At 40.5% G+C, this 22,948-nt stretch overlaps 2 protein-coding genes across 5 annotated transcripts in view; both read left to right on the top strand.

Moving 5' to 3' along the window:
* Nucleotides 1-9,458, top strand: part of gpr156 (G protein-coupled receptor 156) — a 28,551-nt gene extending 19,093 nt beyond the window's left edge. For both annotated transcript variants that reach the window (XM_057853338.1, XM_057853337.1), the window contains 3 exons: nt 778-1,014; nt 1,085-1,243; nt 7,045-9,458. In XM_057853338.1, the coding sequence (XP_057709321.1) occupies nt 778-1,014; nt 1,085-1,243; nt 7,045-8,205 (1,557 nt within the window). In that variant the 3' untranslated portion in view covers nt 8,206-9,458. The remainder of the gene's footprint in view (nt 1-777; nt 1,015-1,084; nt 1,244-7,044) is intronic.
* Nucleotides 9,459-13,873: 4,415 nt separating this feature from the next.
* gsk3ba (glycogen synthase kinase 3 beta, genome duplicate a) overlaps nt 13,874-22,948 on the top strand; it is a 54,282-nt gene continuing 45,207 nt past the window's right edge. For all 3 annotated transcript variants that reach the window (XM_057851765.1, XM_057851764.1, XM_057851762.1), the window contains exons 1-2: nt 13,874-14,656; nt 22,607-22,800. In XM_057851765.1, coding sequence (XP_057707748.1) covers nt 14,569-14,656; nt 22,607-22,800 — 282 coding nt within the window. In that variant the 5' untranslated portion in view covers nt 13,874-14,568. The remainder of the gene's footprint in view (nt 14,657-22,606; nt 22,801-22,948) is intronic.

Raw genomic sequence — 22,948 nt, 5'->3', positions numbered from 1 at the left:
TTTTTCCACATTCTGTCACTCATGGTTGAGGTTTACCCATGTTGACAACTACAGGCCTCTCTCATATTTTCAAGTGAAGTGAGAACTTGCACAATTACAGGTTGACTAAATACTTATTTGCCCCACTGTACCATCAGAAAATATCACACATTGTGAACTTATGACAGAAACTATGGCGAATTTTCGTCCCGTTCTAATCTTGTCAGATGACAACTGGCATCCATCTCGTTATGTTTTAGTCCCTGAAGACACGTTTTTAGCACGTCATCGTGATGTCATTGTCATGAAAAATTTGTTCGTTGACGAAATATTTTCGTTATCGTCTTCGTTGACGAAAACAGCACGGCTGCACACAAATACAAGTACTACCCGAAAAATTTAAATATCAAGTAAGAGTTGTTTAATTTTTGCAAGTTAACAAAAAACATGAAACTAATAAATTTTACTGGACCAAAAATATATTGATTTGCATTTTATTCATTCATTTAATGTGTCAAATTCACTTTTTAAGTTCAACTGCAGAAATACAACGTTTACAGGACATTCATTTTCGAGTATTGCTGTGTGTATATGTATATATATTAAAACATAAATTAATAGTAAAAGTATACAATGCTAAAAAAAAAATAATTTAAAAAAAATAAAAATTTTAAACTCATAAATAAAATGCTTGTGTGCTTTGCTGTTTTTTTCCCCCCGGATCCACAGCTTCCTCCTTTTCCTTTTTTCATCACGCTTGTAAATTTCCCTGCCTATTTTCTTTTTCCATTTATTCAGGCGTGTTTGCTGCTGTACGGTACCTACCTAGCGGGCCTGACCAGCGACGTGAGCCGTCCTCCGGTCAACCAGTCGCCCACCATTCTGACAGCGGCATCTCTGGTCACTCTGTGCTCGGGCGTGGCTGTCCCCGTATCGCTCATGATGCCGGCTTGGCCCAACGTGGTCTGCGGCACGGTGGCCGGTGCCATTTTCATCTGCACGCTGGCCACCGACTGCATGCTTTTTGTGCCCCAGGTAAGAAACCTCAACAATACAAGGACTATTCTACCATTTTGACTCCCTCCACTGTTGCTTTCATTATCAGCTGACTGAGTGGCGGCATTTTGAGGAGGATCACAACAACCCGAGTCAGATGGCCAAGTACTTCAGCAGCCCTGCTAAGAGCCAGCCTTCAGTCTACAGCCAGGATGACATCTACTTCCTTCTTGGGGAAAACAACTCTATGAAGCAGCTCCTCAATGAGGTACTATTAACTGGACTGGACTGGTTGCTGCCAGACCTCCCAGTCCAAATGGATTGGATGTTTATCACCGTCAATGGCAACCAAAGAGTTAAAGAGAATCATCTTTATTCATAGAGTGTCAAAATTACATAAATAAATATTTCAGTCGTTAATGATTTCAAGAGTGATATCAATATTTATATTGTACAGTAGTTATAAATTTGTCTTTCAATTAATATTTATTTCTTTATTTCAACATTATTTTTTTTCTGTTTCATTTTGACTCTTCTGTTTTATTTTGCGTCAGGAGTGCGAAAATTAAATAAGTACCGGTAAATACAAAATTAAATAATTACTTATATGTGTCATTAAATGTGATATTGTTTCAGTGTTCAGTATTTATTTTAATTTTAAATACAATATATAATTTAATCTACTAATATATATAAATATGCATTTAAAAAAAAATGTTTCAACAATAATTTATTTCACTTTTGATTTATTTTATTATGGCACTCCTAGACCTTCACATTGACCGCCATTGACAGAGATAGACATTCAATCCATTTGAACTCGGAAGGATGGCCTCCCAGTTTATAATACAGTGGTACCTCTACATACGAAGATAATTCTTTCCAATATCTTGTTTGTAAGTCGAAATGGTCGAATGTCGAGCAGGATTTTCCCAGAAGAATACATTATAATTCCATTAATTCGTTCCACAGCCCAAAAACCTACACTAACTCTTTAATAAATACTGCTGGTACTATTACAAATGGCAATTACACATGGCAAAACAAATAGATTATAAATAAAAATCGGAATAATACATTATAATAATAATTCCTGCAATAATGAAACAAATCCGGTTCTAATGTGGCAGATGTGTTTTGCGTGCTGTAAGCATCACCTTTTCCTTTTTTCACTACCTGCACTAACCTTCTTGGAACCCATGTTGATTTCTCTCACAAGGAAATCCGCTGTGCGTCCGTTTTGCGGGTAAACAAACTGCGGCGCTGTCATAAATAGTCGTATTTTGAGCATTTCGTCGGATGTAGAAACAAATGGCGAGTCAAATTTTACGTCAGATGTACAGTGGGGCAAATAAGTATTTAGTCAACCACCTATTGTGCAAATTCTCCTACTTGAAAAGATTAAAGAGGCCTGTAATTGTCAACATGGGTAAACCTCAACCATTAGAGACAGAATGTTGAACAAAAAAAAAAAACAACAGAAAATCACATTGTTTGATCTTTAAAGAATTTATTTCCAAATTAGAGTGGAAAAAAAGTATTTGGTCACCTACAAACATGTAAGATTTCTGGCTTCAAAGAGGTGTAACTTCTTCTAACGAGGCTCCACTCGTTACCTGTATTAATGGCACCTGTTTTAACTCGTTATCGGTATAAAAGACACCTGTCCACACACTCAGTCAGTAACACTCCAGACTCCACTATGGCCAAGACCAAAGAGCCGTCGAAAGACACCAGAGACCAAATTGTAGACCTGCACCAGGCAGGGAAGACTGAATCTGCAATAGGTAAAACGCTTAGTGTAAAGAAATCAACTGTGGGAGCAATTATTAGAAAATGGAAGACATACAAGACGACTGATAATCTCCCTTGATCTGGGGCTCCATGCAAGATCTCATCCCGTGGCGTCAAAATGATAACAAGAACGGTGAGCAAAAATCCCAGAACCACACAGGGGGACTTAGTGAATGACTTACAGAGAGCTGGGACCACAGTAACAAAGGCTACTATCAGTAACACAATGCGCCCCCAGGGACTCAAATCCTGTACTGCCAGACGTGTCCCCCTGCTGAAGAAAGTACACATCCAGGCCCGCCTGCGGTTCGCTAGAGAGCATTTGGATGATCCAGAAGAGGACTGGGAGAATGTGTTATGGTCAGATGAAACCAAAATAGAACTTTTTAGTAGAATCGCAGGTTCTCGTGTTTGGAGGAGAAATAAACACTGAATTGCATCCGAAGGACACCATACCCACTGTGAAGCATGGGGGTGGAAACATCATGTTTTGGGGCTGTTTTTCTGCAAAGGGACCAGGACAACTGATCTGTGTAAAGGAAAGAATGAATGGGGCCATGTATCGAGAGATTTTGAGTGAAAATTTCCTTCCATCATCAAGGGCATTGAAGATGAGACGTGGCTTGGTCTTTCAGCATGACAATGATCCCAAACACACGGCCAGGGCAAAAAAGGAGTGGCTTCGTAAGAAGCATTTTAAGGTCTTGGAGTGGCCTAGCCAGGGTCCAGATCTAAACCCCATAGAAAATCTTTGGAGGGAGTTGAAAGTCTGTGTTGCTCAACGACAGACCCAAAACATCACTGCTATAGAGGAGATCTGCATGGAGGAATGGGCCAAAATACCAGCAACAGTGTGTGAAAAGCTTGTGAAGAGTTACAGAAAACGTTTGGCCTTCGTTATTGCTAAAAAAGGGTACATAACAAAGTATTGAGATGAACTTTTGGTGTTGACCAAATACTTATTTTCCACCATGATTAGCAAATAAATTATTTAAAAATCAAACAATGTGATTTTCTGGGTTTTTTTTTCCACATTCTGTCTCTCATGATTGAGGTTTACCCATGTTGACAATTACAGGCCTCTCTAATACTTTCAAGTGGGAGAACTTGCACAATTAGTGGTTGACTAAATACTTATTTGCCCCACTGTATGTTTAGGTACCAGTATAGATTGGTTGTCTACTAGTGATCGACCCACTGAAATTAATAGCAGAAGAATAAAGAGAGCCCAAGGATTGGACGTCTCTTGTCATCGAATACATCGGAAATGAACAAGGAACAATGGGGGACAGGGCATGGAAAAATGAGAGGTCGCTGTGCGGCACCTTGAGACCTTATATGAGAAAAGGGAAAACAAAAGGCTTGAAGAAGGAAAATAACAACTCACAACTAGTATGCTCCTATGGGTCATGGGTTACAGTGTGTCATTTTGAAAAATCTCAGCACACGAACATTTTTTTAATAGGAAAATGCACATTAAAAATTTGAAAGCCTTTATTGTCATTGTACAGGGTATAATGAGACTATTTTAAATATACAAATATCTATATATATCTATATATATATATATATACTGTTCAGTTTCTGCTCTTGCACTCCTCTTAAGAAGAAACTGCTGTATTTTAAGCCAAAAAAACTGTTGTGTTTGACAGAACAATATGCTGCCATAGCAGATTCATCACCCATTAAGCCCCCAAACTATTTTCAATTTGTCCGTTTTACCCTGGAAACCCCCGTTTACAGACGTCGCGCAACCGCTTTGGTTTCAAACCAGCCATAAAACGAAAGTAATTCATTATATTTATTGTTCAAAATGTCTGTCATTTTTAGCTTAGAATCATTAATTGTTCTAATATTTTGTTAAAAAAAAAAACACAAAAAAAACGACTTTAAAAAAATTATTCACTCACATATTTTAAACTTTTAACAAATTATGTCACAATGAAAAATTGGCGTCTGTAAAAAAGCCATGGATATCTACCTCATAACTTTCGCTTAATTGTATATTTTTTGTAACTGTCGCATTTCCTCCGATGTTAGATGATAAATAATCAATCCAAACCAAAAAACATTGGGGAAAAAAACGTTTAAAAGGTTAAATATATGAAAAAAAAAATCTTGACCACTCCATGATGTCTGCGATTTCTGCATCGCAACCCTTGTTTTTTTTTTACCATGTTTCACCCATAAATTCCCCCCCCAAATCCAACTGTAGCTATTCACAGCTGTGTCTTGACACTCTGTGATACATGCTACATGGAGTTTTTGGATCAAAACAAGGTAAGTACGCAATTATATCTCGTTAAAGTTATGGCATCTGTAATTCTGCTCTCGCGTGCTCTCACCTCCAGATAGGGTTTTACTGTTTAAAAAATATTTGGAAAAAAAAAAATTCCCTCCTGTTCAAAATTTTTCTCCCCCCCCCAAAATTGAGATTTTAAGCTTTCCAATGATGTATCACACATGCATATCTGACAATTTTGAAAGTTGGCTAAATTGGGGGTCTCAGAGCGGAACTTCAAATCACCCTAGTGTTTTCCGCCATATATATATATATATATATATATATATATATATATATATATATATATATATATATATATACACATACAGTGGGGAGAACAAGTATTTGGTACACTGCCGATTTTGCTGGTTTTTCCACTTGCAAAGCATGTAGAGGTCTGTAATTTGTATCATAAGTTCTCTTCAACTGTGAGGGACGGAATCTAATACAGAAAACCAGAAAATCACGTTGTATGATTTTTAAATAATAAATTTGCATTTAATTGCATGAAATAAGTATTTGATACATCACAAAAATCAAACTTAATATTTGGTACAGAAACCTTTGATTGCTATTACAGATACCAAACGTTTCCTGTAGTCCTTGACAAGGTTTGAACACACGGCAGCAGGGATTTTGGCCCACTCCTCCATGCAGATCTTCTCCAGAGCCCTCAGGTTTCGGGGCTGCTGCCGGGCAACACAGACTTTCAGCTCCCTCCACAGATTTACTATCGGGTTCAGATCTGGTGACTGGCTAGGCCAATCCAGGACCTTAAGATGCTTCTTACGGAGCCACTCTTTAGTTGCCTTGGCTGTGTGCTTTGGGTCGTTGTCATGCTGGAAGACCCAGCCTCGACCCATCTTCAGGGCTCTCACTGAAGGAAGGAGGTTGTCAGCCAAGATCTGGCGATACATAGCCCCATCCATCCTCCCCTCAATACGGTGCAGTTGTCCTGTACCCTTGGCATAGAAGCAGCCCCAAAAAATGATGTTTCCTCCTCCATGTTTCACGGTTGGGATGGTGTTCTTGGGGTTGTACTCATCCTTCTTTTTCCTCCAAACACGACGAGCCGAGTTTAGACCAAAAAGTTCAATTTTGGTCTCATCCGACCACATGACCTACTCCCATTGCTCCTCTGGATCATCCAGATGGTCAGTGGCAAACTTCAGACGTGTCTGGACATGCACTGGCTTCAGCAGCGGGACCTTGCGTGCGCTGTAGGATTTTAATCCATGACGGCGTAATGTGTTTCCGATGGTTTTCTTCGAGACTGTGGTTCCAGCTCTCTTCAGGTCATTGACCAGGTCCTTCCGTGTAGTTCTGGGCTGATCCCTCACCTTCCTCATGATCAGTGATGCCCCGCGAGGTGAGATCTTGCATGGAGCCCCAGAACGAGGCAGATTGACCATCAACTTGAACTTCTTCCATTTTCTAATAATCGCTCCAACAGTTGTTACCTTCTCACCAAGCTGCTTGCTTATTTTCCTGTAGCCCATCCCAGTCTTGTGCAGGTCTATTATTTTATGCCTGATGTCCTTACACAGCTCTTTGGTCTTGGCCATTGTGGAGAGGTTGGAGTTTGTTTGTTTGAGCATGTGAACAGGTGTCTTTTATACAGGTAACAAGTTCAAACAGGTGCAGTTACTTCCGGTAATGAGTGGAGAACAGGAGGGGTTCTTAAAAAAGAACTAAGAGCCGAAATATTTACTAGTTGGTAATGTATCAAATACTTATTTCATGCAGTTAAATACAAATTTATTATTTAAAAATTATACGATGTGATTTTCTGGATTTTTGTATTAGATTCAGTCCCTCACAGTTGAAGAGAACTTATGATACAAATTACAGACCTCTACATGGCTTGCAAGTGGGAAAACCAGCAAAATCGGCAGTGTATCATATACTTGTTCTCCCCACTGTATATATATATATTATAATATAATAATTATAATATATATATTAACTTGATATTATTCTCGGTTTTGCAGAAGAACGCCGTGATTGACAGCCTGCAAGAACAGGTGAGCAATGCCAAAGACAAGCTTCTTCGTTTGGTGTCGGCCAGTCAGCAGTCCGAGGAAGAAGACAACCTTCAGTTGTCCTCTACTCAAGCCACACAACTTCAGTGTGCTAACATTCTGGCTTCTCATAGCGACGTCAAGTCCGATATCTCACCTTCACCGACTGTCTTCCCTCGTCTTGTTGCTGATTCTTTGTCATTGGGTGGTCCGGGATCTTTTAACTGTCCCCCTTTGCCTTCCTCTGTAACCCCTGTTACTGCTACGTCTCCTCTTTCTGGCGAATTGGATGGAGATCCCTCCAAAGCGACAACAGAAAACCCCCTCAGGTCTTCAGGTTGTCTTCGGACAGCAGAGGAGACGGCTCATTTTGTCACCTCTCTCCAATCCCCTGGACTTTTGAACCATTTTGAAACTTTGAGCAACGGACCAACATCTCCCTCGGGGCCGAACACCAAACCGGCCGGTTTTGTCAGTAGCGAGAAGCTGCAGGAGATCCTCCAAGAACTTAGTATTGACACGGTTTTGGAAACTGTCCTAAAATCTGCAAGGAGCCCTTCTAATAGCAGATTTACCGAGGACTCTTCGTTCTCCCCGATTTCTCTGCAGACCCCTCGCTCCCCCACTCATCCTCCTCTGATCTTCCGATACCCCAGTATCTCCCCGTACGCCATGAGGAAACGTCGACCGCCCTTTCACTCGCCTAGACGTAGACGCCTCCGTGCAGGACGTCAGAATCTGACAAAGCACCCCGAGAGAGTCACATCGAATGGGAGTGTCACTGCGCACGGTACTGTACTGCGGGTTCCTGACTGCGACTTTGACTTGCAAGATGAGGAAGGAAGTTTGCCAACAAAATCTTACGGATGTTCTCCAGAAAACATCAACGTGTTTGACGTAGAGACAGTAGGCGATGCTCAGGACTCACGCAAGTACTGGGACTCGGACTCCAGCAGCTCCACGGACTACTGCTACTACCACCGACCATACTGCGACTCCTGCTTGCAACGAGGCTCGCTCTTGACCTCGGACTCTTCAGACTCTTCCGACAGCGAGTACGAAAGTAACGATCTCTATCGTTCTGCACATCCGGTGGTATTCAAGGAAGACCTCAAACCCACGTTTGTGTAAAGACATTTCATTTGTGTTTAATTTAATGGAATTCATGTGACTGTATTATGTATTTCACTCATTTATTAGCATTGACAGTGATAGAAAGCAAATCAGTTATAACTGGGATGATCGCGTGTCAGTGCCACCGATGGTGAAAGACCATAGGCGGAATTTGATTTTTGTGGGGGGGGGGGGGGGGCAAACCATGTTGATGGCCCGAGATGCAGTGTCAGCAATAAAATTTACAATTTATATATGGTGGAAAACACTCAGGTGACTTGAAGTTCCGCTCTGAGACCCCCAATTTGCCCAAATTTCAAAATTGTCCGATATGCATGTGTGATACATCATTGGAAAGCTTAAAATCTAAATTTTCTGGGGGAAGAAAAATTTTGGACAGGAGGGCATTTTTGAAAAAAAAAAAAAAAAAAGTTTTTTAAACAGCAAAACCAAACCCTATCTGGAGGTGAGAGCACGCGAGCGCAGAATTACAGACGCCATGACTTTAACGAGATATTATAGCATACTTACCTTCTTTCGATCCAAAAACTCCATGTTGCATGTATCACTGAGTGTCAAGACACTGCTGTGAATGGCCACAACTGGATTTTTTGGAGATTTTATGGGTGAAACATTGTCATATAACAAGGGTCCCGATGCAGAAATCGGAGTCATTAAGGAGTGGTCGAGATTTTCTTTCTCATATATTTACCCTTTTAAACTTTTTTTCATTTCTTCTTTGTTTGGATCGATATTTTATCATCCAACTTATCGGGGAAAAGGCAACAGTAACAAAAAAACACAATTTAGCGATAGTTATGAGGTAGATATCCTTGACTTTTTTACAGACACCATTTTTTTCATTGTGACGTCATTTGTTTAAAAGTTTAAAATATGCGAGTGAATAATTCTTTAAAGTCGTTTTTTTTTTTTTTTTAAACAAAATATTAGACATCAATTAATGATTCTAAGCTAAAAATGACAGACATTTGGAATAATAAATATATGATTTACCTTGTTGTCATGGCTGGGTTGAAACAAAAACGGATGCGCGAGTCTGTAAACGGGGGTTTCCAGGGTAAAACGGGCAAGTTAAAAATAGTTCGGGGGCTTAATGTGCCATGAATCTGCCAGGGCATATATATATGTTTATGCATCGTGACACTGTGTTCATTCCTCGGTTCAAGCTCAGTTGTTGTTGAAGCTTATGAAAGCATAGGATTAAAGAAATTCTAAATATCCATCTTGCTTCCTCAGGTCATACGCGGAGTTTAATGGGGGGCCGGGGGGGGGGGGGGGGGGGGGGGTTACAGCCCTCCCTGATGGTCTAAAATGTCATTGCACATATGACTTTCCCAATATATGATTTAAAATTAAGACTTTGCTTGTAAATGTTGTCAATAAAAGTTCTAAAGCAATAAAACCAACAACAAAAATGAATTAAATGAAAAAAATATTTTTATAATGGGTCAAAATTATTTTCCAAACAGATCATGTGACTAGCACCTTAGAGATGGTTATTTGCTCTTCTTAGCCCCCCAAAAAAACACATGAGGACAGAAGAGATAAGATACGTAATTCTTTCAAACCTAAGCTTTAAAAAGTGACAACAACTACTGAGGGAGAACCAAAGATTGAAGATGTGGACCATGAAACGCTGGAGAGCACCGCCAAAATGGTGAGCGGAGTTTTAGTTTGAGCCACTAAAGATGTTAACCCTAAAAAATGTGTGTATGTTCGGGATGGAAAAGCTCATTTTCAACGTATTATTAGAAATGTTCCTGGCTGGAATATTCAGTCAAAACGGATGCATTGTCTACTTCTCCACAAGGTAAGACAGAAAAATGCACGCGCTCACACACACGCACGCACACACACACACACAGCTGGGATACCTGTATGTACGAGCATAGGCTAAGCTACTATCCGAGCACATATCTTGTAAGTTAATTTTATTGCTGACACCCGCGTTTCTTGGTCATTAACAGTTTTTCCCCCCCTCGCCACAAAAGTCAAACTCCACCTATACCTCAGGTGTAGTTTTGGCTAAGCAAAGCAAAGGACAATCTCTAAGGTGCTAGTCACATGATGTGATTGAAAAATAATTTTGACCCAATATGAACTACTATGTAGGATTCTTGTTGATTTCATGCATGTTTGTTGTTTGTTTTATTGCTTTAATGGCTAGGTATTTATTTTAAAGCGGACGTTCAAAATTTTTGACATTAGTCATTAATCTTCGAGTTAGCGGGGGTTTAATCAGTTGAAGGAGTCCCTTTCGTTCCCACAAAAAAAAGAAAAAAAGAAGAAAAAAAAATCAGCGTTGAAAAAAACGTGATATCACTCCGCCCTGCTTGCCTAGACAGCCTGTTCCCTTCAGAGCTACTGAATTACAAATGTTGCTGTTCATACCTATATTATTGACATGCAATTGTAAGTTTTGATAACTTTATCCTGAAAACATAGCCAACACTATTGATTGCACTGGTCATCGGTGAATCTCATGCGTGCATAAATTCTTTTTTATTGGTATGCTAAGCAGGCACCGTTGACTCACGCTAGCTTAGCCACTCCGGAGCTTGCACATTAGGCCTTATGTAAAGAATTCTGAACTTCCCCTGTAAATTCATTTATATTAAAGTCAATTACATGCAATGACATTTTTCAGCCACCAGCTGGAGAGGAGGGAGGCACCGCCCCCTTCTGCCCCCTCCCCCCTCAACCTCAGTCTATGCGATAGACTTCCAATCCATTTGGACTTAGAGAGGTGGCAGCCATTAAATCATGACATTACATACATAAAATATATAAACATAATGAATGTGAAATGTTAATGATGAATAATTTGAATAAATACATCTTCCGTGCCGCTTACACTCACGAGGGTCGCGGGGGTGCCAGAGCCTATCCCAGCAAACTAGATGCTACAGGCGGGGTCACACTCTGAATTGGTTTAAATAATACAAAAATAAATACGTAAATAAAAAATGTTTATACAAATAAATAAAAGTGAGTATTATGTCTGTCTACACGAATAGCGTCACTGTTTGTGTTCAAATAGCCATTGCTTTAAGGGTCAAAACTCAAAACACTGCAACTGAAGCTAAATGGACTCGCATAAGCAAGTTTGGTCATCTTGAGTTTGACACCGGTGCTAATTCACTGCCAGCCCCTCCCAGTCCAAATGGTTTGGGCGTCTATTTCTGTCAGTGTCAGCCTTTGTGTTAAATGTTATTATGTATGCAAAAATGGTTTTGATACATGCTTTTGTTTGTAATTTACTTGGCTGGAGTTGATGAACACAAAGCGGTTCTGGTCAATCGTCTGTTCTTACATAATGTTTGTTTTCTTACTGAATAAACGCAAAGTATATAAACTGCCAGGAGGTTGACACCAAACCCTATTTCTATTTCTTGTTACTTTTTCATTATTTAGTTTGAGCGTGTGCTCCTTTACAAAAAATTGCATAAAGTGAGAATTTAAGATTTTTGGGGTCCCCCCAAGAAATGCATCCTTTTATTTTGGACTCTGCTCGCATTAGTTTTGCTTGAATGCCGTTTTACTGGGACACGACTCTTCATTCTGCATATTGACGCGCTGAAGGGCAGACTGAGAGGAATTCTCTTTGTAGTGTACAACAGATGTGATACAAACCGCACAAAAGGCTCTCCGCCAGCTTTCTTTCATGTGTGGGAAGGGAAGACCAACTAAGTTCAGCCTGTTATAGTTTCTAAAGGCTCACACACTCACAGAGGAAAGGTTGAGCAAAGAAACCTGTCAATTAATGCACTGACGGGTAATTCCACATTTGAATGATATGTAAAAAAATATCAATAAAACGTGTGCACTATTTCAATAACTTAACAGAATATCAAATTCCACGTATTAAGGGTGTAACGGTACATGTAATAGTAATGAAGCGTTTCGGTACGTGGAAGTCTGTTCGGAACGGACGCGTACTGAACATGTGTTTGACGTATTATAACCCTTACTTTTCAAGGCTGTGAGTCAATCGGGTAACAGTTTCTTTGTGTAGCTTATATTTACTCAGTCTTCTCTCCTATAATGAGGACCAACACGGTAGGACAGTCCAGAAACGTCAAGGGCACGACAACGTGGCCGCCGCGAGAACGCAGTGAAACGCGGGCGTTAGAGTCAATCAGCCAATGCACACCAGTCGCAGTGCGGCCGCATGTTACATACGTCCCAGAAGCGGCTCAACGCGACGCACGTGAAAAGAACTGCAGAGTTTATTATTTGACACGAGACGCGGCCCTCCTATGTCAATACTACTAGCTAGGATCGGGCCGGAAGTCACTCGTGTAATAATACGGTGAATCCGGTCGATTTTCAAACTAATATGCAATCGTAACCTACTTTTTGAGTCCATCAGATCTCTTGAGTGGTAGATCGGGGGACAGTTGACTTGTCTTTGTTGATTTACTTCTGTCTTCTCTGCTATGATAACAACCACCACGGCCCCGTGGGCAATACAAAACCCTCCTACCACAACAAAACAAGTAGGAACCAATATTCACATAGCAACTAAAGTTATACAACATAAAATATACAATATAAATGAATACTACATCACAGTTGTAAAATATAAACATATAATAAAATAAATAATAGCCCATTTAAATAAAATAAATTAAAATTAGCTAAAACACCTGTAAATAAATAATACACACATCCTGCTTACACAATGAAATTTATTAATTTCTGTGTGGCGCTTTAACTTGAGAAAATCCACCAATAAAGCTTTTGAAAACCGTTCATAAGAAAAAAAATGTTTCATTGAGGCATTTCATTTGTAAAATACATGCTAAAATCTTTGTCATTGGGATTGCTTTTCTCTTTAGCACAGGACTTCTTTTTTCTTCTTTCTTTAGAAAGCTAATCAATACGCGGGGTATGAAAGGCAAATTATTGTTGGATTATCTTTAAATACCCGCTACTTTTTGAGCAGAATTCTAGCTTTGTATAGGCTAATGTTCCTATTGTTGAAAGCACAAAAGTGTGTAATAAACAACTAGCATTTATATTTTGCATTTTGTTTTTTTACTGTCCCGAAAATGAACCGAACCGTGACCTCAAAACCGAGGTACGTACCGAACCGAGATTTTTGTGTACCGTTACACCCCTACCACGTATGTTTTAAAGGACATAAACTGCTGGAGTGGTACCTAATGAAATGTTTTCCCTATATTCTAAGTCGCGTAAACCAGTAAACAATTTGTATTTTAGATACATATCATATACATACATAAAAAGTTAAGCGTGTTTTGTGCTTCCTGACCTTAAATACATTATTCCGAAGAGCTCTTTTGAAGCGACATAGCAACAGCCCTGAAGTGACCACTGACCCTCGTGACAGCTGGCGGCTGTCAATGACGACATTTGACTTCTGATTTGTCATTGGTCCATAAAGTAATCAATCACCACAGAAGCTCCGCCCCTCAATTCCTGTCGCGTCTTTGCTAGGAAGCCTCTGAAGTCCTGTGGGCGGTGCCGAACAAATTATGCCATGTGGTGTTCGGGAACGTAAATGTGATTGGTTTAGAGTACTCCCGTCAGACGCCCACTTCTGGAAGAATAGTCCTCTCTGATTGGTCAAATTCTCCGTCCTAGATTTGTCTTTGCATGCTGACGGCGTCCCGTATTCTCCGATTAGGTTTACGTAAACGGCGTCGGAAGAACATGTGCGACAGCGGTTGTCCGCAAACGGCGTAGCTCACGTGCGTAGTGATAAAGACGGCGAGCCCGAGACCTATTGGGAAGGAATAAAAAAAGAAATCCAGTATCGTCGCTCTCCGTAATCCTACCCTGTTCCACTTGGAAGTCCAACCCGGAATTTAACGTCGGCCTGGGCTAGGATTTTGTCCGAGGTAGTACCTCGCGAAAGCTGAAGACGTTTTTGGGGCAAGTAGACGGCTTGCCACTAGACATTCTATAAGGCTCGGCTACGGCGAGGGAGCCGCCATGGCAGTCGGTTCACTGAGGCTCCACATCGGAATATGAAGAGGAACTGGACGGGCCACAAAACGCCGCATTTAGCCTTCGTGCTAACATTAGCCTCTTTCTAAAACCCACCCTGGATCTGGAGAGATTTCTTTTTTAAACGCACAACCAAGGAGGCCCAATTCATGACTATTTTAGTAGAAGACATCTCTTCCTAAAGGGCCCCCTTGAAATATTCCAAACGGGGGATAATGCACACATTTGGACCGAAAGGATTGGTTTATTAGGCGAGCGTGTCCACTTGTGCAACATATTTGCTGTCACCCCTTGTTTTCTTTTAATTTTTTGGATGAAAAGCTCCAGAGATCCCATAAGTGGCTAAAGCAAGTCGTGCGAGAACCAGCAAAGAGCTCTTTGATCATGTCGGGTCGGCCAAGAACCACTTCATTCGCGGAGAGCTGCAAGCCGGTGCCGCAGCCGTCCGCTTTCGGCAGCATGAAAGTCAGCAGTAAGTGCAATTCTCCACAGCACCGGGCCCAATCGGTGTGGGCTCCACCCTATCCACCGAACCCCCCTCCCTCCCCTAGCGAACCGGACTGTTAGCCGCCGATTAGCTTAGCATAGAGCCCGCGTGAGGAGCTCACTCAGTCGGGCCGCAGCGTGACAGCTGCGGCCTTGACTTGGAAGTCGAGCCTCGGTCAGGTTCCTTCATGATGGTAACGGTACGATGGAGCATTTGGAACATGAGTCATACCCGGTTTGCCACATAGACATGCGCATGTTAACGCGGCAGGCAATTACGCAACTGTCAGGGCGGAACGTGATGACTGGACCGAACTATGAATGAAGGAATCTCCTTGCTATTTATTCTGAAATTGAATAAAATGTATTTTTTTAGCTGCAGGGACGTAATTCCCAGATAGGGAAGCCCCAGGTCTTCCTGCTGCATTGAGGCTAATCATATTCTGTTATAGGGGTGGGGGACCTTTTTCCTATCAAGGTCCAGTATCTAAAAATATGCCCTACATTTATATATGCGGAGCATTATGGGTCAGCATGGTGGCCCACTGCCTTACATTTCTTAGTTTCAAGGCGTTAATTTTGGCATGTTCTCCTTATTTCGACCAACAACCTATATGTTAGCGTAAATGCAGTATCTATCTTATCCATATCTCATTGGGTACTTGGAAGGCTGGCATGGATCGATTGATAGCTGCCAGCGCTCACAGTTCAAATGGATTGGATGTCCATGTCCTTCACTAGCAAACAATAGGTAATGCATAGTCTTACCTCAGAAACTTTCACTTCCACTAGAAACGCAATCTTTTATCGCCAGCCCTCCAAGTTCAGATGGATTAGATGTCTATGTCCGTCAATGGCAACCAATATGTAGTTGGGCTGCAGCTATCGATTACTTAAGTAGTCGATTAATGGATGAACTAGTTAGTTTGAATAATAATCAGATAAGGAACATAAAAAATTAAAATACCTGAGCTAAGCGTCAAACGGTAAAAAACAAATACAGTGGTACCTCGACATATGATCGCTTCGACACGCGATCTTTTTGACAGCCGACGTAAAATTTGACTAACCATTTGTTTCTACATCCGACGAAATGCTCGAAATACGATCATTTATGACAGCGTCGCAATTTCATTGTTTTCCCGCAAGACGCACACACGGTGGATTTTCTTGTGAGAGAAATCAACATGGGTTCCAAGAATGTTAAAGCAGGTGGTGAAAAAAAAAAAAGTTGAGGCTTACCAATGGAAAAATGAGTGCAGGGTGCGCATCCGTGATCTGCTTGACAACACTCCTCTGACCTCCGTTTGCCAGTCTTTATAGGTAAAGGTGACAACTATCGCCAAAGAGATCGCCAGCCTCATCAGGTTTTTAATCTTTTATTTCAGAACTTGTGCAAAAAAACACGCCAAAAAGCCCACAACAATAGAACGTTAAAAGTGAAAGGAGTATTTCAACTGCACTCTTTCACTCTGCCGTCAGCCTTGCGGTGCGTTCAGGTACACCACACAAAATACGGCTGCCACATTAGAACCCGATTTGTTACATTATTACAAGTATTATTATTACTATGATTATTCCGATTTTTATTCATAATGCATTTGTTTGTCTGTTGTAATTTGATATTTGCAATAGTAACAGCAGTATTTATTAAGGATTTGGTGTAGGTTTTTGGGCTGTGGAACGAATTAATGGAATTATAATGTATTCTAATGGGAAAATCCTGCTCGACATACGACCGTTTCGACTTACGAAAAAAAGTCCTGGAACGAATTAACTTCGTATGTAGAGGAACCACTGTAAATGAGGATCTAAGTACAACAAAATAACAATTGGCTAACTTGCATAGCAAAAGTCCGCTAGCTTAAATGCTATAAAATGGTTGCGTTGTTTTACAATGCTCTCTCAACAAAACGTTCAAACACATATTCCCACAAAAAAGGCTTAATATACTGATAAACTAAATTACGAATGCATTAAAAAAACATTAGCTTAAACAAAAACTTTGTTGGACTTAACAAGGAGCAGCTAGATTCAGCCATGTTGAATGAGTTATGTCATATTCAGTGTAGCCACTAGAGGGTAGTGGATCCACCAAAATAAAACTAAATGCAAACACTTTCAAAACAAACCATTACAACGCCACTCTAATTAAACGAATACTCGAAGCAGCAAAATTTGATTTGAGGCTTTTTTCTTATCCAATCACTCGAGTTAATCGATTAATCGTTGCAGCACTAATATGTAGTGAATAAAGTCTTACCTCAGACACTTTCACTTCCACTGAAAAGATCTTTCGCTGCCAGACCTCACAGTTTCAGTGGATTGGAGCTGTTGCCGAAGCTGTCAATGACAACCAATAAATAATGAATAAACACTTACCTCAGTCACTTTCAATGCCATAGAAATATTACTTTCGTCGCCAACGTAGTGGAATCGACAGCTATCGCTGTCGATGGCAGCGGATTTAGAATATTTTGACAGAGCTACCGTAATTTTCGGACTATAAACGGATACTTTTTCCTCTCATTTTGAAGCCTGCGGCTCATGGTCCAGTACGGCTTATTTGTTGATTTATTGGGTTAATAGGTAACAATTTATTTAACAGCGGCGTCATAAGACTGCCATAAGACTCATAATTATGACATGATACTATCGTGGGCATTAATGAATGCATATGACTTGGGTTATTAAGTGCTGTCATCCGGCAAATTATGTCACTAACTCCATTTATGTCCAGCTCGGATCTTTTACAATTTACATCCATTCAAAAGTTAGATCATTTACCAGATGACACAAAACGATATGTCATAAGCATTCATTAACGCTCATGGCAGTGTCTTGTCATAATTATGATGGTCTTATGACAGTCTTTAATAAAGTGTTCCTAAATACCATAACTAGCAATTATTGAAACCACTGGAACCGTAACTGAAGAAATAATTTGCACAGAACATGATTTTTTTTTTTTTAAACATCTGTAGCAAAGCAATGCATGCTAGGAGGCATGTTGGGCAACAATTGTTGACATTAGGTGGCAGCAGAGGTTGACTGTCTCCCTCAAAGGAGAATTGATGGCCAAATTAAGCTTCTAGAAGCAATGAAGCTTTGAAACTTTGCAGGCAATTGATTCAAAGCTTCATGGGGGTTCATTATGGGGGTTCATTTGGTCTTATAACAGTCTTATGATGCCACTGTCAAATAAAGTGTTACCGGTTAATATCTTTGGTGTAAATATCCCACAATGCAGTGAGGACAGCTGTGGCCTATAGTCCAATGCAGCTTGTCTATGAACAAATGTCATTTTTGTGTCAAATTTGGTGGGTGGCGGCTTATAGTCAGGTGCGCCTTATTGTCCGAAAATCATGGTACATAATGTATACTCAGAGACTGCCTAAGGAAAGATTAGAAGCCGTTTCATGTTTTAAAAAAAAAAAAAAAAAGGTTTGTTCCAACCTTACTGTATTATTTAGTAATTGACATTTAAATGTGTTGTTTTCACCCATATCAATTATTTTAGATTGAAAAATGAAAACAACCTTTTCTGAAAAGTGAGGTCACTGGCAAATTTTAAATGATACCTATTACCCATGATACCTGATCTAATCATTTGGTTTGTCCAAGACGTACCTATAAACATTTTAATTGACGACATAAGTTGGCGATGACACTTAACGTTTGGTTCCCAGTTCACAACCTTTACAGTTTGGCAGACTTTATTTACTGAAATAAAACCGCCAAAAACTGAATGTGGCGGCGATGTAAGCTAAAACCTTTTAAACAAGCACCTCATGCTAGTTTCACCAGCACAACTGTCGCAGTCCCTTAAAGAGCATACGACAGGAGAAGAAAAGTCTTAAATAGCGTTATTATGTGAATTAGAATCATATTTTGAGACGATTCGACTAGAGGTGTGCAAAATTTCCGATTCTTAGATTATTCGCGATCCGGCCGTGGAAGATTGGAGAACGATTCACAAACATCCAAATTCCGATTATTGAAATATGCCAAGTAAAGCGGAAGTACAACACACTCAGCGCGCCACGCGGTCAATGAGGAACGGAGCGAGAGTAGCTAAACATCATGCCTCTCATTACCCGGCCCCTCGGGTAATGCCAATGCTCAACTCATGGCTCTAGCTCAACTCATGCCACGAGATAAAAAAACACAACAACATACCTGACTGCTGCCGAAAAGCTGCTACAAAGTACATCCACATAATGTTATGGTAGATATAATTTATATAGGACTAGATGCAATATAGATTCGGTAGCGTTAGCAGCACACCTACAAAAAGCTAGATGCGAGCGTTAGTAAACGGCCGCCATCTTAAAGCAGTACACTTCCCTGCAAGGCTGTTGTAGTGAACCTTCCAAGCAAACCTAATTAACTTTTTATCTAAAATACTCCTAAATTGGTAAAATATTGACTTGAATCTATCTTTAAAATAGTTTTAAAACTTTCAAATGTCGAAAGTAGACAAAAGGGAAATTATGGAATAACGGGAGCAATTTTAACAACTTTAACGGTTGATTCACAACATTAAATTAATTGAATGTAGTTTAAAGCTGCTGATACAGAATGGGGACTGGAGTTTTTTATTTACTGTTATTTTTGTATATTTGTTTACTGCTATATGTTAACTTGATACTGAAATAGTAGTTTGGTTTAGCCTGAGAGTATTTTTGAACAATTATGGAACTAATGTACAAAACATAAAAAAAAAAAAAAAGGAGGGGGGTGCATCAATAATCGTTTTATAATCGAATCGGAGCCTCTGAATCGTAATCGTAATCGAATCGTTAGGTGCCCAAAGATTCCCAGCTCTAGATTCGACTATATACAACAATTTAGCAAAGCGCACATGACGAGAAATTAGTCTTTTAATCTGCCGGTTAGCTACGCCTACCATTATGGGGCTCCAGCGTCCCCAACAGGTGGATGACGTCAGCAAGAGACTGGTTCATCAGTTTTACTATTCAGCCCATTGAGGGGGAATTATTCAGAAGGAGGAAAACGCGACGAAGAGAGCCGCAAAATTTCATTGTTTCAGTCTCTCTACTCCAATATTTTTACAGGATATTCTTTTTATCCAAGTATTTTCCCCAATAGCTAAATAAATGGCTTGAGAAGGACCAGTCAGCCCGTCGAGGGGGAACTATTCACAACAAGGAAAACGCGACGAAGAGAGCTGCAAAATGTCATTGTTTCAGTCTCTTTACTTCAATATTTTTACAGGATATTCTTTTTATCCAAGTATTTTCCCCAATTGCTAAATAAATGACATGGTCATGACAAATAACAGTCTTGTGCTAAATGGAATATGAAATAATAAAAATGCACTTATTCAGGACGACATGGCAAAATTACTCCATAATGGTCAAAACTGTCGACTTCACCTTTACTGTTGCACCACGATATTTTATGACACCTAAATCGGACATATGTCATTTCCGTTCCCCGGCTTCAGAGAATGTAAACAAACCAAGAGGCGTGACAGCTAGCCGACATGCTAACCCGAACCGAGTGATGTTTCAAAGTCTTCGAAGCGGAAAATCGCACATAACTAGCTCGGATGTTTTGAAGTGACGACCGGGTTGTCGATTGTCTTCGCCAGAGAGCAATTTACAGCTCGTTCCCTGGAGGAGGGCAACTGCAGTTGTTGTGCAGCTAATGTGCAGCTAATGTGCATGAGGAGAGGTTTTTACATGCCTATCAATGATCAAACGTAAGTAGTCCTTAATTTAAAGAAAGTTTGTAGTGTTTACTTTGTAATCGCTGTATTTGCGGCTATTTTTAACTCAAAGTTGCAATTTCTGATCGATCGGAAAAATTGACAGAACATCGGGCACATGAGCACAATAAGCCGAATATCGTACTCTCCCGGCGGATGGATGTGCGACAAGCCGCTGGTCTTGTGCCGAAAAATAGCCGCCCCGCATGCATGTCAGCCACAATATGCAAGCCACCTACATATTAAAATGATCCCAGTATTTGACATAATACAAAACACAATGTTTACTCACTTCCTCTTAAGTCCAATGGTCCCACAGCAGTAGGGCTTGTTTTGGCCAATATCCACGGTGAATGGGAACCTTTTGAAACTCCAAAAAGGCGCACACGCCTCTCCCGCATACAGCAAAATTTTTCTGTAGCCGTTTGGCTGGCGTGATGCGAAAAATAAACGTATTAATCCGCAAAATCAGCTGAATCCTTAGTCCTCGTACTCAACAGTACGGCTGTATAGCGAAGAGGACGCCTTCACCCGTACGCGTCACAGCGCCCTCCTCCTCAATGCAAGACCGAAGCCGGAAGTCACTCATTTTCATGGCGCGGGATTCAAAAAACGAAATAAAAATAGCGATCGCTTCCACACACATCCAAGCGGTCCATATCATTCAGGAGCATAAAATACCGCTTGAATTATGAAATAAACATGCTTTTTTTGTGTCACATGCACTTTCAGTCTTTGTTCTTAGTACTGATCAAGAATGTTAATTATTATGCTACCTTAAGCTAGCTGTTAATAACGAGCATACAGTCGTGTGTCCTTTCTTACTCGAATGGCTTATTTATTACATTTTATACATACACGCGTTGGCAAATTAGGGTTGCACGGTTTAGCATTTTCTCAACACTGCAATTAATATTTAGCTGTGAAAATATACAAGCTAACAATATTTGTTAAGTTCATTCTTTTGCAGACACTAATAAAACTAATTATTCATGTGTCATAATGGTTTAATTATGGTTTCTCTCAACACGAGTATCAGAAGTTTAAGAAATGATGGCACACAGTATTATAAAATGGACTAATGATTGCCAATTAAGGTTGATATTTGACCAAATAATCAATAACTTCCATCTCCATCAGTTCGGTGTGTCATTACGCAACCAGCTGAGGAGGTTTAACATGTCCTGGTCTGTTTCATAATAGGTTTTAGAAATTGTTTGATTTAGCAGTGTCTGAAAAGCTTGAAAGAAGATTGAGTTGTGAAGATAAGATTACTATCATTTTGTCGAGGCTTGTTACATTTTTCCTGCCATCCGTCTATTCAGGTAGCTCTTTTACCAAAGTCTCATTGTAAGTTTTAAAACAAGGTAATGTAGCAAAACATAAAGTTAACTGCACCATCAGTTTTATCGAGGTGTGTTTAATGAGTTATTATAGTTGTTATAATATTTCCATTGAACCAAATTTTGTATCTATGGAGCTACCTAGCTATCTCGCTTGCACTCTATCTCGCGCTCTTATCTCTCTCTAGCTCTGTAGCTGTGAGCTCATGCGCCATACATTGACACACCCACACATTTGCTCATAAGGTTTTGTTTTTGCGGGGGGTGAGGCCGTGGCGTCGACCAAGAACAATGAGCAGGCTTGTTGAGCCTTTTAAAGCTGTGGCCTTCCGCGTCGCTCCCTCTGCTTTCCTCACCCCTTCCTTTACATCTCCCCCTCGCTTCTTGCTCGCAAGTGATGGGAACAAAATGAGTCACTTATTCACTTTGATTCCTTACCAAAAGAGAACTAGAGGATGAGCAGTCGTTCAGTGTTTCTGACGTAGCGTTATGGTCGCTCTGTAATAGAGACATCACACATTTTCTCTCGACTCCGAGCATCACCGACGGCTGTAATTAGAAATGTTCTTATCAAGTTATCTGACATTTACTTTGCTGTCCTGATTGCTCATGCGCACATTTTAGTTGTGAGAAATCTCTGTGCGTGCGAACAGATTCTTTTCACAGTTCGAGGAAGTGAAGAGGCGGCCTGGAAAGGCCCTGCTGATTTATGTAGGCTGAGTGTTATAACGCTGTCTCGGGTCAGTGATACTACAATAGACTAGTTTGATAACTCTCTGTGCCTAGATGAGACTCAATGAACTCTGAAACGTATTTTCCACTTTCTTCCTTTGACATGCTTTCTCTGGTTCTCTCTCAGGGGATAAAGATGGCAGTAAGGTAACAACAGTAATGGCCACTCCAGGCCAAGGCCCTGACCGGCCACAGGAAGTGAGTTACACTGACACGAAGGTGATCGGCAACGGCTCGTTCGGCGTCGTGTATCAGGCCAAGCTGTGCGACTCCGGAGAGCTGGTGGCTATCAAGAAGGTGCTGCAGGACAAGAGGTTTAAGGTAAATCAGTTTTTCTCTACAGTTTTAGGAATGCGTCACCACGCTTAAGATTGCATTTCCAACGAGAGCAAGCCATCTCCAACACAAATTTAAGAAAATATACAAAGGAAGCTGCACTAAATCATCAGCTGCCTGTGCCCACGTTTTA

The sequence above is a fragment of the Corythoichthys intestinalis genome, chromosome 12 (assembly GCF_030265065.1).
Source record: "Corythoichthys intestinalis isolate RoL2023-P3 chromosome 12, ASM3026506v1, whole genome shotgun sequence".
Lineage (NCBI taxonomy): Eukaryota > Metazoa > Chordata > Actinopteri > Syngnathiformes > Syngnathidae > Corythoichthys > Corythoichthys intestinalis.
Note: the sequence above shows the minus strand (reverse complement) of the source record. Positions and strands in the feature narration are given on the sequence as shown.